General features: G+C 49.4%; 1 protein-coding gene across 1 annotated transcript in view; it reads left to right on the top strand.

Moving 5' to 3' along the window:
• Nucleotides 1-13,603, top strand: part of SUPT6H (SPT6 homolog, histone chaperone and transcription elongation factor) — a 42,314-nt gene that overhangs the window by 21,653 nt on the left and 7,058 nt on the right. The window contains 16 exon segments of the mRNA XM_080984073.1: nt 1,137-1,332; nt 2,119-2,258; nt 2,352-2,469; nt 3,235-3,311; nt 4,557-4,692; nt 5,617-5,754; nt 7,012-7,179; nt 8,678-8,805; nt 9,617-9,824; nt 9,928-10,075; nt 10,613-10,755; nt 11,211-11,351; nt 12,209-12,404; nt 12,989-13,182; nt 13,184-13,228; nt 13,320-13,433. Of these exon segments, the coding sequence (XP_080840199.1) occupies nt 1,137-1,332; nt 2,119-2,258; nt 2,352-2,469; nt 3,235-3,311; nt 4,557-4,692; nt 5,617-5,754; nt 7,012-7,179; nt 8,678-8,805; nt 9,617-9,824; nt 9,928-10,075; nt 10,613-10,755; nt 11,211-11,351; nt 12,209-12,404; nt 12,989-13,182; nt 13,184-13,228; nt 13,320-13,433 (2,290 nt within the window).

The following is a 13,603-nucleotide window of genomic DNA, read 5'->3' as shown; positions in this document are numbered from 1 at the left end:
AAGGATTGGAGTCTGATTAATAAAATACACATGAGGCTTGATCAGCAAGACTCTGGGAGGAGTGCATATAGTAATCCTCTCTCTCCACCCCTCGGCCCAGGTCATTTTATTCACAAAAGAACTTTTTACACAGTGTTCGTAAGAACCAATCAGATTTCCCCTGAGCATTTAAAAAAACACAACCCACGTGGGACAAAGTCAGATCAGAAGAAATCCTGTTAACTACAAAGACTACTTTGAACATGCCTATGTATCTGAGAGTAAATAAAGCAGGACTAGAGGAATACATTCAGCAAACCCAGAGGTCATAAACAAGCAGTAAAGGAAGGAAGGATGAGGTAGTATTTACCATCTCTTTGTGAACTCTCTTCCTGGCCCTAAGAACCATCTAAAGATTAACAAACTCAAGGAAAGGTACATCAAAGAAGCTACCTGACAGCCCAGGAATCCAGCCTGTCTTTTACAGGATTTATTGAGTGCTAAAACTTAGGTACAGTGCAGAGGTTTTGAAAGCATGTCTCCCTCAATTGCTAGCAGTTTCCGGAAGTGGTTCTCACCTGTTCCCCCTCCAGCAGGAAACCCCCCTCTTCTTTTCCTTTCCTTACATGAAAAACTAAGTGCCGGAAGCTGCTCCTTTCTCTCTTCGATTGCAGCCTTTGAGCTTCTCTCTCTCTCATCTTCCGTGTCTCCTGAAAGTCTCTCCTCCCCCAACTCTGACGAAGTACAGCTGCTCATCAGAGGAGGCTCTCTGTACATTCCTGTCTCTCCCCCCTTCTCTGCGAACCGATCCCTGACACTACCTACTATCTTTATGACTCAGGATGCCCGGTGAAGCAACTGGCCTGTGCTTTTAGAATGCTGATATGTGTCTGTCAGGCAGAGAAATAGGACATGGATGCAGAGGCATGGATTGATCAGAAATCATATCAAAATGGCTCAAACCCAGTCAACGCAATGCTTGCTCCATATTTTTTTATAATTCCTCATAGCAATCCCACCTGATCACTACAGTCCCTCTTGTGCTGCCCAGCCAACTGGCATCCAGGGGCCTTTACTGCCTCCCAGTGGTGGGAGGAGTGACAAAGCCATGATGCCTAGGAGCCACTGACCGCCTCCTTCTCCTCCTCCCTTTCCAGCTATGGCAACGACCAGTCCTACTTTGAGGAGATCAAGCAGTTCTACTACCGCGACGAGTTCAGCCACCAGGTGCAGGAGTGGAACCGGCAGCGCACCTTGGCCATTGAGCGGGCGCTCAACCAGTTCCTCTACGTCCAGATGGCCATGGAGCTGAAGAACAAGCTGCTGGTGGAAGCCAAGGAGTTCGTCATCAAGGTGGGTGTCCAATGCTGCCCACCCCAACCCCCCTTGGCTTAGGCCCCTTGTGCTTGGGGAGCAGCTGGCAGGCAGCTCCTGCCTCTGGGAGAGCAGGCCTAGCCTAGATGGTTGCTCAAGGAAGAATCCTATAATTGTAGAGTTGGAAGGGACCTCTTGGTCCTTTTCTCAAAGTGCTACCGCCCTTCCTCTCCAGAGAGGCTGCCTTGCTTTGCACGGAAGAAAGAAACGAGCATTCCTTTTTGCATATTGAATATATGGGTGAGCCAGGTGTTTGCCTCTGCAGGTGACAGTGGGCAACTTTGTGTTTCGAGTATTTGCCCCCGAGATAAAATCACATCACAGAAGTGGCTCCCAAGCTTGGAGGGGGCACAGCCCCCTCTCCCGATCCATAAAGTCGTCCCCCTACCCTATGGAAAGCATCATTCAGAACAGCTGTTTGCACAACCCACTAATAACACAATGAAATTCAAAACAGTAACAATTAATTGCACATTTATTCATAATCCAGTTAAAACTATTTAATTTAATTCAAAAAACCAGAAGAACTTTATTCGGTGAGACCAGCTTTTCAAAGCTTTGCCACCTCCAGTTCCCCTTGCCTCTTAGTGCCACCTAGGGAATTCCACCGCCCCCTTTGGGGACCACTCTCATGAAGCCCAAAAATGGTTCTTCGAGCTCTGCCCCTTAGATACTTTCTGAGGTTCCGTCAAACCCTCCAAATGGTCCAGGTGGAAGTTTCTTCCAGGGTCTGCCCATGAGTCGCCTTCCTCCTTCCTTTTCTAGGCTTGCAGCCGGAAGCTGCACAACTGGCTGAAGGCGGCTCCTTACCGGCCAGACCAGCAGGTGGAGGAAGAAGACGACTTCATGGACGAGAACCAGGGGAAGGGCATCCGGGTGCTGGGCATCGCCTTCTCCTCGGCCAGGTATGGAGGCTCCTTGGCAGAGATGCGTCCCCAGCGCCCTGGTGGGGTTTCCTCCCCGCTTTTCTAGCGGCGCACTGTTCCTTTTTCTTACAGAGACCACCCTGTCTTTTGCGCCCTGGTGAATGGGGAAGGGGAGGTAACGGATTTCCTGCGCCTGCCGCATTTCACCAAGCGAAGGAACGCCTGGCGGGAGGAGGAGAGAGAGAAGAAGGTGAGGGGAGAAGCTGAAGACTTTGCTAGGAAGCCACCAGATACTTGCAGGAGCTTCTGGTGCAAGGAGTCGGTCTGTGGTTTTCCTCCCACCGCCAGTCTGGAAGTGCAGGGCTGCTGGTGTGTCTCTGGTCTCAGGCCTAGAACATTCTCCCCGCAGTCTGCTGCAACCCTCATCTGAAATACAATACAATACGATACGATACGATAATCTTTATTGTCATTGTCCCATACAGAACAGCGAAATTGAAAAAATCTACATCAGACATTCAAAAACCAACAAGCCAGCTATCCCAGCCTAGTTAGCCCCCTAAAAACTGATACCCCATGATTAAATAGGATATACTCCCATAAAGACTACCTTACACGGTGTTTAAAACCAAAATCGCATTTGGATAGAAACTGTTTCTCAGGCGGCTAGTCCTAGTCTTTATAACCCTGTACCTTCTTCCAGAAGGCAGAAGCTGAAAGAGATCATTTCCGGGGTGTGCACTATCTTTGCAGCCTTCTTGTTTCTGATATAGTGGTAGAGTCCTGGGCTCTAAGACCTGGGAGAGACCAGGGTTCAAATCCCCTTCTTCTTTCCCACCCCCAACTCCCTGGTAGAAATTTGAGCCCATCACAAGCCCTGCCTCCATACTGGCTGAGAGGGCTTTCTTCCCATCACCAAATCACCTGCTTTAGGAGCCTTCGTGTGTAAAGTCGCTGTGTTCTGTCCGGTGTCCTTTCTGCCTCCCTCACTCTCTACCCCTTTCTCTGCCCTCAGGCTCAGGATATCGAGACCCTGAAGAAATTCCTGCTCAGCAAGAAGCCCCACGTGGTCACCATTGCAGGAGAGAACAGGTGAGCCACCTGAACAGCAAAAGAGCCTGTCTGCTGGATCATGCTCAGGACTCCTCTAATCCACCATCCTGCTCTTACAGCGGCCTGCCAGATGCTTCCTTCTCAGCACATTCAGCCCTCATCCCATTTAAAAAAAATATTTTATCTCCTACTTTTCTGTTTTAAACACAAAACAATCACGACTCCAAGCAGCTTTCATCATACTTTAAAACAGCCAGCTGGAGTGAGGGTGTGTACAGGGCCTGCTGTATATCATCTACTCCTGGTTTATATTTGGTGTTGTTGTTTTTTTTCCGGATTGGCTGTTTTAAATACTTGATGCAAGCTGCCTTGAGTACTTCTGCTGCAACAGGAAAGGAGGATATGAATGTTTTAAGAACAGCAGAAGTTTGCTCAGGAATGAGCAAGTAGCAACTCAGTGCCGGGGGATGGGGGACCTTTTTCACCCTGAAGGCCACATTCCCTTCTGTTTTTTTATTTTAAAATACTTTTTATTACAAATTTGCAACAAATTTTAACGTAATCAAAAATTCAATTACAAAAATTACATTTACATTTCAAAATCCCCCCCCCCAAACTTCCCTTCCTGGTTTATCACATACTTGTTTCTTCTGCGTATAATATACACCTTATACACTAAAATTAAAGTTATACATTCTTAATCTATTTTCTTTTTTCAACCTTTTAACCACATATTTATATTTTCTATTTATTAATTGCAAGTGCCCGCCACGTTCCCTTCTGGATCATAGCTGTCAACGTTTCCCTTTTTTAAGGGAAATTCACTTGTTCCGAATAGGATTCCTTGCAAGAAAAGGGGAAAAGTTGACAGCTATGTTCAAAAAAAGTTGACAGCTATGTGGGCGGGGGCAGAGGCAAAAGTGGGAGGAGCAACAAGTGTAAACTGCCTTTGCATGGTAGACTAGTTTCTCCATTCAGAAATGCCTTTGCATCCTTCATCCAGAAAAACGAGAGGCATCATCAGGGTCCAGCCAGGCAAAAACACTCAAGGGAAGGTCCAGCACTGGGCCGGTGACGGGGTGTTTCCTGAGGGCCAGATAGAGAGGTTGGGGGGAGTCATCCTTTATGTAGAGCAAACACTACGCCCAGACAGGGACAGGATGCCTTCCTCTGCACAGCTCCCTTTTTGGGGTCAAGAGATGCCGTTCAGTTTGCAACTGTGGTTCGCTCTCTCTCATGGCCAAGCTCTCAGCTGTTTCCTGCTTCCTCCTCTCCCTTTGCCAGGGATGCCCAGATGCTGATAGAGGACGTGAAGCGCATTGCCCACGAGCTGGACCAAGGGCAGCAGCTCTCCTCCATTGGGGTGGAGCTGGTGGACAATGAGCTGGCCACTCTCTACATGAACAGCAAGAAGTCCGAGGTGAGCCTGGAGACCCTCCCCCATTGCCCAAACTCGGGACACTTGCTGCCCCCTGCCTGAAGCCCTGGAGAGCCACTGCCAGCCAGAGTATGCCCTGCTGAGCTAGACAGACCAAGGGTCTCTGAATGAGCTACCATAGTTTTCCGTGTATAAGACGAGGTTTTTTGACTTTTAAAATATGTTACAAATTGAGTGTCGTCTTATACATGGAGGGGACAGACAACAGGTGGTTTATGTGACTCGTGCGATTGGCAGTATTGGTCAATCTATGGGCAATCCTCCAAAAAAGCTCAACAACTCTGGGCAATCTCCCCCCATTTTCCTAATTTTGAGTCCCCCAAAATAGGGGGTGTCTTATACACGGAAATATACAGTAGTTGCGTAGTGTCTAGCTTTTAAAAAGTGTTTTATTTTATTTGTGGTTACAGTCCAGGAGCCTTCAGCAACACAGCAAATTTGAAAACTACACCCTTGTTAGGAAAACTTTTTCCAGGTCTTGATATCAGCTTTTATTTCAGTTGTTTTAATCGTTGTTGATGTTGCTGATTTCCCCCAACCCCTTTCTCGTGATGCTATATCTTATTGCCGTTCATATTACATTAGTACCTCGGGTTAAGTACTTAATTTGTTCCGGAGGTCCGTTCTTAACCTGAAACTGTTCTTAACCTGAAGCACCACTTTAGCTAATGGGGCCTCCTGCTGCTGCCGCGCAGGATGAGAACGATTTCTGTTCTCATCCTGAAGCAAAGTTCTTAACCCGAGGTACTATTTCTGGGTTAGCGGAGTCTGTAACCTGAAGTGTATATAACCTGAAATGTATGTAACCCGAGGTACCACTGTATTTGGATGTTGTGGGAAGCTGCCTCACGTGTGGTTATGAGAGGAGGGCTATATGAACCCCTTTCTGGTGCGATTCTCTTGCAGACGGAATTCCGGGATTACCCCCCTGTCCTGCGCCAGGCCGTCTCCCTCGCCCGCCGCATCCAGGACCCCCTGATTGAGTTCGCTCAGGTCTGCAGCTCCGACGAGGACATCCTCTGCCTCAAGCTGCACCCTCTGCAGGTAATGCCACCGGGAGAAGATCTCCTTCGGAAAGCAACACTTGCCGTCCTTTGCTCAGCATCAAATTCTGTATCTGTAAAGAATTCCATGTCTGGAGAGGCACTGCTTTTTCATTCGGAAATCTCCTTCAGTCCCTGGGAGGGTGTGAAGGCTTTCAGTTGTCTGTTGAAAGGAGGCCGGCTGTGAAAAGGGCTTGTGTCTGGGGTTGGGGGGCTGCGGGGGGGGGGGGCAGGCAGTCATTTTCCATTGCAAGCTGAAGCAGAAGAAATCATGTTGAGTCCCTGCCTCTTTATCCCCTTGCCCTTTGATATATTTTAAGATCCACCTTACTCCCACTTTGTTGTAATCTGCTTTAACTGGTTTTTTAATATTGTGTTCTTAAATTCTTGTAACCTGCCCCGGGACCTCATGGAGGGGGGAAGGCAGGTAAAATAAATAAATACATGAATTACATTACATTACATTTGTATCCCACCCTTCATCTGCGGATCTCAAGGCAGTTCACAGCATAAAATTACAATAGAAAACATAATAAAAATAAGAATCAAAACAGACCAATAACTCTTCCTCCCACAACACATTTAAAAGGGTATGTCAATTATTTAAAGGCCCGGTTGAAGAGCAACGTTTTTACCGGGTGCCTAAAAGTGTAGAATGAAAGTGCCCGTTGACGAGGGCTGCCCTGTGCCCTGCAGTCTTCCACCCTGGAGCTGAGCCTCACAGCCGCGGTGTGTGAGTATAGAATAGAATAGAATAGAATAGAATAGAATTTTATTATTACGGTCACAGACCAGTTCCAGATCACTTACAATATCAGGAAAATCATAAAACACAACAGGAATACATTGAATTGCAATTGGGTATAACAGAGACAATTCAGCTATAGCAGCAGTTAAAAAAATAGATTAAATCTTGATCACTAAAATATAACCTAAAATTATCATTTAAAACCTTAAATCATTTTGGTAGTACAGCTTGTTCCCTGAGTTTTATGGCAGCCGCACAGAATTTGGCCACCCTTAGTGTGAGTTTTAGACATTGAAGTTCAGATCCATTTGGAGATTTTTGTATAACAGGAGTGATAAATACCGAGCGTCTATCCCTGTAGAAACGGCAGCGTAACAAGGCATGAGAGACAGTTTCTGCCTCCATCAAGCTGCAGGGGCAGACTCGTTCCACGTATGGTTTACCCTCGAATCTGCCCTGCAATAAGGCAGATGGCAGCCCGTTGATGTGGGTGTGTTTTTTCTCCCCCAGGAGCACGTGGTGAAGGAGGAGCTGCTGAACTCCCTGCACTGCGAGTTCATCAACCGTGTGAACGAGGTCGGGGTGGACGTCAACCGGGCCATAGCTCACCCGCACAGCCAGGCCCTCCTGCAGTACGTCTGTGGCCTGGGGCCCCGCAAGGGCACTCACCTGCTGAAGGTAAGCAGAAGGCCCTAAGACGGCACTTGCGTAAGCCTCCCCCTTGAGGCCAGGGTGGCCTCACTCTGCCTCCTGGTAGTAGGGGCCTGTCCTGCTTCCAGCTCTGGGTTGGTTCCGTCTCCAGGCAGGGAATGATCCTTGCCTGAAATGCTGCAGAGCTGCTGGCAGACTGAGCTATATGGACCCAACAGTCGTATCTTTGTAGAAGATAGTTTCCTGTGTTTCTGTTTAAAAATCTCATCATCTAGAATCATGAGGACTAGGGTTTTCCTTTTGAAGGGAAGTAGCTTTAGGTTAGTGGAAGAGCGCCTGCTTCATATGGGAATGACTGAATGTCTGAAGCCCTGTGGACAACACTGAGCTACGTGGAAGTGTAGGGGAAACACTAGTTTCCCTTACTGGAGCTCAGTAATAAATCAATCGGTGCTTATTTTGCGCATGCAAGGCGGCAGCCCTAATGCGGAAGTCACTGCAAATAATTCAAATGCAGTACAAGCTTAGGTGCAGCAACAAAAAAACATCCACCCCACCCCTTCATTCCGTTCCCTCAACACCCTCGTGAAGCATCGTTTCAGCGACACTATAACCAACCAGCAGTTTGCCCCTTTTGACACAAACGGTCCCTTTCGTTGGTACTCTATTTTACACCGCCGGCTATGCAGAAGTGCTTGATCTGCAGTTCTCTTTGCAGCTTCTACAGCATTTGTTGCATTCTGCATCTCCTGATGTCTCCTGATGTTCTCTTTTCTGTAACATGGCTCACTGGTTCCTTTTCAGCCACGTCAACTGTGGCCTTGTCTTTTCCCCTCCTAACAGTTTCTTTTCAGGGCAACGTAACGATTTATCTGTTTTGGCCTCTTGGATAAGGCAGCCTCCTACACTCGTATATTACGGAAGAGGCCCAGCTCAGCAGGAGAGCCGCCTGCCTCCCAAGCAGAAGTTCCCAGGTTCAGTCCTGGGCCTCTCCGGCTGAAAAGGGATAGGCAGGAGGCGACAGGACAGGGCGTTCTCTGCCCTGGGACCTTGCAGAGCCCCTGCCAGTCAGAGGAGGCTACAGGGGGCTTAGAGCATAAGGCAAGAGGACATGGCTTTGAGGCCCTTGCCAGGCCACCCAACCTCCTTATATAAGGCAGCTCCTTTCTGCCAGGACGAAATGCCTCCCTCCGGGCAGAACTGTCCCACATAATTCCTGTTCTGCATTTGTAAAAACTCAAATCTTTTAGTGTGGCGGTACCTGCACTTTGGAACTCCCTGCCGTTTTACCCCAGGCAGGCCCTTTCGCTGTGTTCCTTAAACCACCTGCCAAAAACGTTTTTTAATTTAGATGAAGCCTACTCAGATGTCTAGATTGCTGGCCTGTTTTTAGTTTTAATTTTTGGAATGTTTTAATTGTTTCTTACTAACAACCCTGTTGTTTTCTTATTTGAGGTTTTTTACGATCAAAGAGCGCATGAATTTTTATGAAATGAAATAAAGGAATGCTCTGTGCCCCTCTTAGATCCTGAAGCAGAACAACACCCGGCTGGAGAACCGGACCCAGCTGGTCACCATGTGCCACATGGGGCCTAAAGTCTTCATCAACTGTGCCGGCTTCATCAAGATCGACACAGCATCGCTGGGTGACAGGTGAGCAAGCGGGGCGGCAGCAGGGGGTGGTGGTGGTGAAATGCTCAAGGAGGCCGTGGTTTCCCTCCCTGTCCTTCAGGTCTCAGGTTGGTTCACAGGATAAACCAAGGATCAGCAAACTTTTTCAGCAGGGGGCCGGTCCACTGTCCCTCAGACCTTGTGGGGGGCTGGACTATATTTTGGGGGGGGGGGAATCAACAAATTCCTATGCCCCATAAACTAACCCAGAGATGCATTTTAAATAAAAGGACACATTCTACTCATGTAAAAACACGCTGACTCCCGGACCGTCTGTGGGCCGGATTGAGAAGGCATTTGGGCTGGATCTGGCCCCCGGGCCTTAGTTTGCCTACCCATGGGGTAAACTCACAATGTTTTGATTACTATCATTTTTTATAAATAGTTCTATAGATTTTTTTAATAATAAAATAAAATAAAATAAAATAGAGAGAGTCTGGCTGCTGGATCAGGCTAGAGGCTCAGCATTGTGTCCTCACCATGGGCAGTCAGATGCCTGTAGGAAGCCCCCAGGTGGGATCCAGACACGAGAGCCCTCTCCCCTCCTGGGGCTTCCAGCAACAGGTCTTCAGAGGCCTCCTGCCTCCCGCAGTAGAGGGGCAGAACAGCCATTGTGGCTGCTCACCACTGGTACCCTTCTGTTCCTCCGTGAATTTGTCTCATCCTCTTTTAATCCCATCCCTGCATCAGGACTTCCTTCTGTTCCAGGGGGTCTCGGTCGCCTTTGCAAGACCAGCGCACTCCAGTTTGTCGCACCTTCTGCTCAGTCCTCCTTCTCCTTCTCTTTTTGTAGCACGGACTCCTACATCGAGGTCTTGGACGGGTCCAGGGTCCACCCGGAGACCTACGAGTGGGCCCGGAAGATGGCCGTTGACGCCCTGGAGTACGACGAGTCAGCTGAGGATGCCAACCCGGCCGGAGCTCTGGAGGAGATCCTGGAAAACCCGGAGCGCCTGAAGGACCTGGACCTGGATGCCTTTGCCGAAGAGCTGGAGAGACAGGTTGGGGGCGGAGAGAGCCCTGAGGGGCTTGGATGGGGGGCAGGGAGAATCTGACCCTCTGGTTTTCACGTCTCCTTTTTCTGTCTGTCTCCCTCTCTCTCAGGGCTACGGTGACAAGCACATCACCCTGTATGACATCCGAGCCGAGCTGAGCTGCCGCTACAAGGACCTGAGGAGCCCCTACCGCTCCCCCAACTCGGAAGAGGTCTTCAACATGCTGACGAAGGAGACACCCGAGACGTTCTATATAGGTAGGAGATGTTCTATATATGTCTGCAAGGCCTGCCGAGGAGGAGGAGGGCAGTTGCTGTTCTGGTGCTTAGGGCCAGAGAAGTGGTGGCATTGATGGAGACTGGGGGGGGGGGGTGTCACCAGCACACCCCCTGGGGCCACCAATGTGCTGCCAGCCTTCTTTATTTATTTGGGTTTTGGGGATAAAGATTTGATTTCATTTTATAGCAGGTATAAAACAGTGAGAACGGCTGCAATAGCATATGAAAATCAAAAGCAAAAGGGGTTGTGAAACACCTCTTGTGCACCCATAAACTCCACCCTTCCTATCCCACCTGTTCCAACTTTTAAACATCTCCAGAAAACTTTTCTATTCTTCTAGGCCTATGCAGGCAATTAAGAGTGCTTCCTTCCCCAAAGGTCTGCTTTTGACTTTCTAAATATGGTTTATATAGTTTTTATTACATGGCTTTATGGATTCTCGCTGTAAACTGCTTTGATGAGAGAGAGAGAGACGTATACAAATATTTTTACAATTAATCAACCTCCCTCCCCAGGTAAACTCATCATCTGCAATGTGACGGGGATAGCCCACCGGCGGCCCCAGGGGGAGAGCTATGACCAGGCGATCCGGAACGACGAGACGGGCCTGTGGCAGTGCCCCTTCTGCCAGCAGGACAACTTCCCCGAGCTCAGCGAGGTAACAGAGCAACGCCAGTGTGGTTCAGTGGTTAGAGAGGGTCGGACCAGGACCTGGAAAACTAGGGTTCAAGTCTCCATTCAGCCATGGAGCTTGCCGGGTAGCCATCATTGTGTCTCAGCATAGTCTGCATCGTGGGGTTGTTGCGAGGATAAAATGAGGAGGTGGAGAACTGTATAGACCACTTTGAGCTCCTTGGAATAAATGGTGGAATATAAATGCAACAAATGAATAGATCTGCGCCATCAGCAAGTCTCCTTCCCTGGCAGCTGCTGCGATGCTTGCTAGGCAGGGGCGCCTCACCTGCCCAGGCCTTTGGAGAGATCCCGGCTGAGGGCACACATGGCCAGCCAAGCAGCCACTCGAGTGTGTGTGTTTGCCTGGGTCCTGGTTAGGCAGAGCTCCACCCTCCGCCCTCCTTTTGCCGTGACTTTGCTTCCTCTGCTCCGTTCCAGGTCTGGAACCACTTTGACAGCGGCTCTTGCCCCGGCCAGGCCATCGGGGTGAAGACGCGGCTGGACAACGGCGTCATAGGCTTCATCCCGACCAAGTTTCTCAGCGACAAGGTGGTCAAGCGGCCAGAGGAGAGGGTCAAGGTAGGCCATTTCCCTGCCTCCAACCCCCTGCAATTTAAGTATCACAGCTAAAGAGTCCCTGACAGGGGCCACCCAACCTCTGTCTAAAAACCACCCGTGAACTTCCACGGGAGCCCCTTCCACCACTGAACAGCTCTGATTGTCAGAAAGTTGGAATCTCCTTTCTCGTAACTTGGAGCCATGGGTTCAATTCCTACCCTCCAGAGCAGGAGAAAACATATATAAATTTTATTTTAACATATCATTTTCAACAATTATAAAACATACTTTTATATCTTATATGGGCTTTTTTTACTTCCGCCAATCACATCTGAAAAATTTCCAGTCTTTTCCAGTCTTAATTTGCATTTCTTTCTTATGTTATTACATGTAAGTATCATAACTAATGTCTTTCTTCTTTATTTTCTTTGCAATATTTCACATATTCCTCCTTACAAAACTTCTTGTAGTCCTACTAGCGTAATTTGTTGATTACAGTTGCTCTTCAAATAGTTTGTATATTTCTTCCAGTCTTCTGTGAATATCTGGTCCCGCAGGTTTCGAATCCTTCCTGTCATCTTGTCCAATTCTTCGCAGTCCATTAACTTTGTCTGCCATTTTTCTTTCATCGGTATTTCTTCTTGCTTCCTTTTCTGGGCCAGCAGAAGAAAACCATCTTGTTCCCTCTTCCCTAAGACAGCCCTTGAGATAGTTGAAGATGGCTCTCCTATCTCCTCTCAGTCTCCTCTTTTCCAGGCTCAACGTACCCAGCTCCTTCAACCGTTCCTCATCAGGCTCGGTTTCCTTGCTCCTCTCGGTCGCCCTCCTCTGCGCACCTCTTTCTCCTCCCGCTGACAGTCTGCCTCTGTCTCGCCCAGGTGGGGATGACCGTCCACTGCAGGATCATGAAGATCGACATTGAGAAGTTCAGCGCCGATCTGACCTGCCGGACGTCGGACTTGATGGACAAGAGCAACGAGTGGAAGCTTCCCAAGGACACCTACTACGACTTTGATGCCGAGGCCAGTGACCACAAGCAGGAGGAGGAGTACAAGAAGAGGCAGCAACGCACCAGTGAGTCCCTGGCGCTCAGCCGGCGGTCTTGGGGGGCAGCCAAGGGGATGGGCTGTGGTCCCAGTCAGTGGGGAAGTGAGCAATAGAAAGAGCCTGTTGGATCAGCCCAGTGGCCCATCTGGTCCATAATCCTGTTCTTCCAGTGGCCAACCAGATGCCCCTTATGGGAATCCCGCAAGCACCAGAGCGTTCTCCCCTCTTGTGGCTTCCAGAAGCAACTGTGGAGGCAGAGCCTAGCCATTATGGCCAGTAGCCATCGATAGCCCTCTCCTCCTCCTCCATGAATTTCTCGTCCTCTTTTAAAACCATCTAGTTTGGTGGCCATCCCTGCCTCCTGTGGCAGGGAGTTCCACAGTTTAACTTTGCGCTGCTTGGAAGGACTTTCTTTGAGCTGTCTCGTGTCTCACAATACCCCACTTTGCTGGGTGTCCACAAGGTCTAGTGTTATGAGAAAAGGAGAAAGCTTTCCTCTTCCTGCTCTCACCGTGCATAACTCGCACTGTGTCCCCTCGAATTCACCTTTCCTCCAAGCAAGAAAGCTCAGTGCGCTGCCGCCTGTCTGCCTCTCTTCCCCCTCTCCACAGCGTACATCAAGCGTGTGATAGCCCACCCCTCCTTCCACAACATCAACTTCAAGCAGGCTGAGAAGATGATGGAGACCATGGACCAGGGAGATGTCATCATCCGCCCCAGCAGCAAAGGAGAGAACCACCTGACGGTCACCTGGAAAGTCAGCGACAACATCTACCAGCATGTAGACGTCCGCGAGGAGGGGAAGGGAGAACGCCTTCAGCCTGGGGGCCACCCTCTGGATCAACACAGAAGTGAGTTCGGAGGCAGAAAGCCTGGTGGGCTTGTGGGGAAACCCACCTTGACCCCTCCGCCTGTAACCCTCTCTGCCTTTTCTGCCCCAAGGAGTTTGAGGACCTGGACGAGATCGTTGCCCGCTATGTGCAGCCGATGGCGTCCTTCGCCAGAGACCTTCTCAGCCACAAATATTACCAGGATTGCAACGGGGGAGACAGGAAGGTGAGCGCACGCACATCTGGCCAGAGCTGAGCTTGGGGGCTTCTCTTTTCAAGGAAGAAGTGAGCCATGGGTGCTCCCTGCCCCTGTGAGTTGGCACTGCCGCTGGGGGAGAGGAACTTCCCAGGGAAAATAGCCTAACCAGTGCCCACCAGGTACGGTCAGGGTGCCAG

This window comes from Podarcis pityusensis, assembly GCF_964106645.2.
Source record: "Podarcis pityusensis genome assembly, chromosome: 15".
Taxonomy (NCBI): domain Eukaryota; kingdom Metazoa; phylum Chordata; class Lepidosauria; order Squamata; family Lacertidae; genus Podarcis; species Podarcis pityusensis.
Note: the sequence above shows the minus strand (reverse complement) of the source record. Positions and strands in the feature narration are given on the sequence as shown.